Source organism: Gavialis gangeticus, unplaced genomic scaffold, assembly GCF_001723915.1.
Source record: "Gavialis gangeticus isolate Ggan-Ray unplaced genomic scaffold, GavGan_comp1, whole genome shotgun sequence".
NCBI lineage: Eukaryota > Metazoa > Chordata > Crocodylia > Gavialidae > Gavialis > Gavialis gangeticus.
The window spans coordinates 3591720-3593012 of record NW_017729005.1 but is presented as its reverse complement, the minus strand read 5'-3'; the positions used below and the strand labels follow the sequence as shown (position 1 = coordinate 3593012).

Genomic DNA, 1293 nt, shown 5'->3' with positions numbered 1-1293 from the left:
CCCCCCCCCCCCCGGGTCAGCGTGATTGGCTGCCCCCCCAAATTGCTGGCTGATGTCAGGGGGGCATATGCCCCCCACGACTCAAGAGGAACCAGTCACGCAGGGACAGCATTATATTAGTGAAGTTACTGATTCCTTGCCTTGTTGAATCCAGACGGTAAGCAGCCATCTTCTTCCAGGATTTTGGGGAGTTTCAGATGGCTTTGGACAAGCATTTCCATGCTGTTTTCACACACAGTAAATTTTTCACACATCTGCAAAGAGAAAAAGAGTTGTTTTTACACCTGTTTCACGTTACTTTATTCAAGGCAAGAGGCAAGGTAGTGATGCATAGTGATGGCAGGGGACTTAGGCATGAAATTCATTAAGGACTAGTACAAAGTCCTGCATTTAGGACGGAACAACCCCATGCACGTTATAGGCTGGAGACTGACTAGCTAAGCAGCAGCTCTGCACAAAAGGACCTGGGGATTACAGTGGACAATAAGCTGAATATGAGCCAACAGTGTGCCCCAGTGAAGGCTAACGGCATACTGGGATGTATTAGTACAAGCATTGCCAGCTGACTGAGGTGAGTGAAGTACTGTGTCCAATTTTGGGCCCTCCACTACAGCAAGGATGTGGACAACTAACAGGGAGCAAGGAAAATGATTAGGAGGCTGGGACACCTGGCTTCTTAGAAGAGGCTGAGGGAACTGGACTTATTCAGTCTGCAAAAGAGAAGACTGAGGGGGATTTAATAGCAGCCTTAAACTACCTGAAGCGGGGTTTGGAAGAGGATGGAGCTAGATATGTTTTGTAGGGGGCTTGTTTTAAGGACTTTGGCCCAGGTCCTTTAGGCAACATAGGCTGAAAATAACAGCTTTCTGGGAGACTATGGATTGTAGCAGAAACAGCTTTCAGATCTGACCAGTGTCTGGGGTTATCTATGATTTATCATCGAGGCTCTGCAGCCTGAGCCAGGCTAAGGGGCTGGGAGGTGGGCATTTCCTGGTTGTCGGAAGGCCTCTGGCGTGGCACGGTCCTGGCAAGCGGGCAGGGAGGATCTGCACCTCTTCCATGGTGCAGCTCAAGGGGGGAAAGTGCTGGCTATGCTGCCTGCGGGGTGGAGCGGGCAGGCGCAGGCACCTGCTCCCCCTCGCCGCGCCACTCACCTCGTGCTTCAGCCTGGCCGCCCGGGTGCGCAGCAGCCACGCCAGCGACTCGTAGTCGGGCACCGGGGAGCTCCGCGAGGGCGACGGCTCGTCCACGAGGTCTTCCTCCCCGGACGAGTCCGGCACGGGCAGAGCTGCC

General features: G+C 53.7%; 1 protein-coding gene across 1 annotated transcript in view; it reads right to left on the bottom strand.

The window, feature by feature from the left end:
• Positions 1–1293, bottom strand: part of IL6 (interleukin 6) — a 6165-nt gene that overhangs the window by 4590 nt on the left and 282 nt on the right. Inside the window, exons 2-3 of the mRNA XM_019508541.1 lie at positions 1155–1288; positions 141–254 (exon numbers count right to left, since the gene is read on the bottom strand). Coding sequence (XP_019364086.1) covers positions 141–254; positions 1155–1288 — 248 coding nt within the window. The remainder of the gene's footprint in view (positions 1–140; positions 255–1154; positions 1289–1293) is intronic.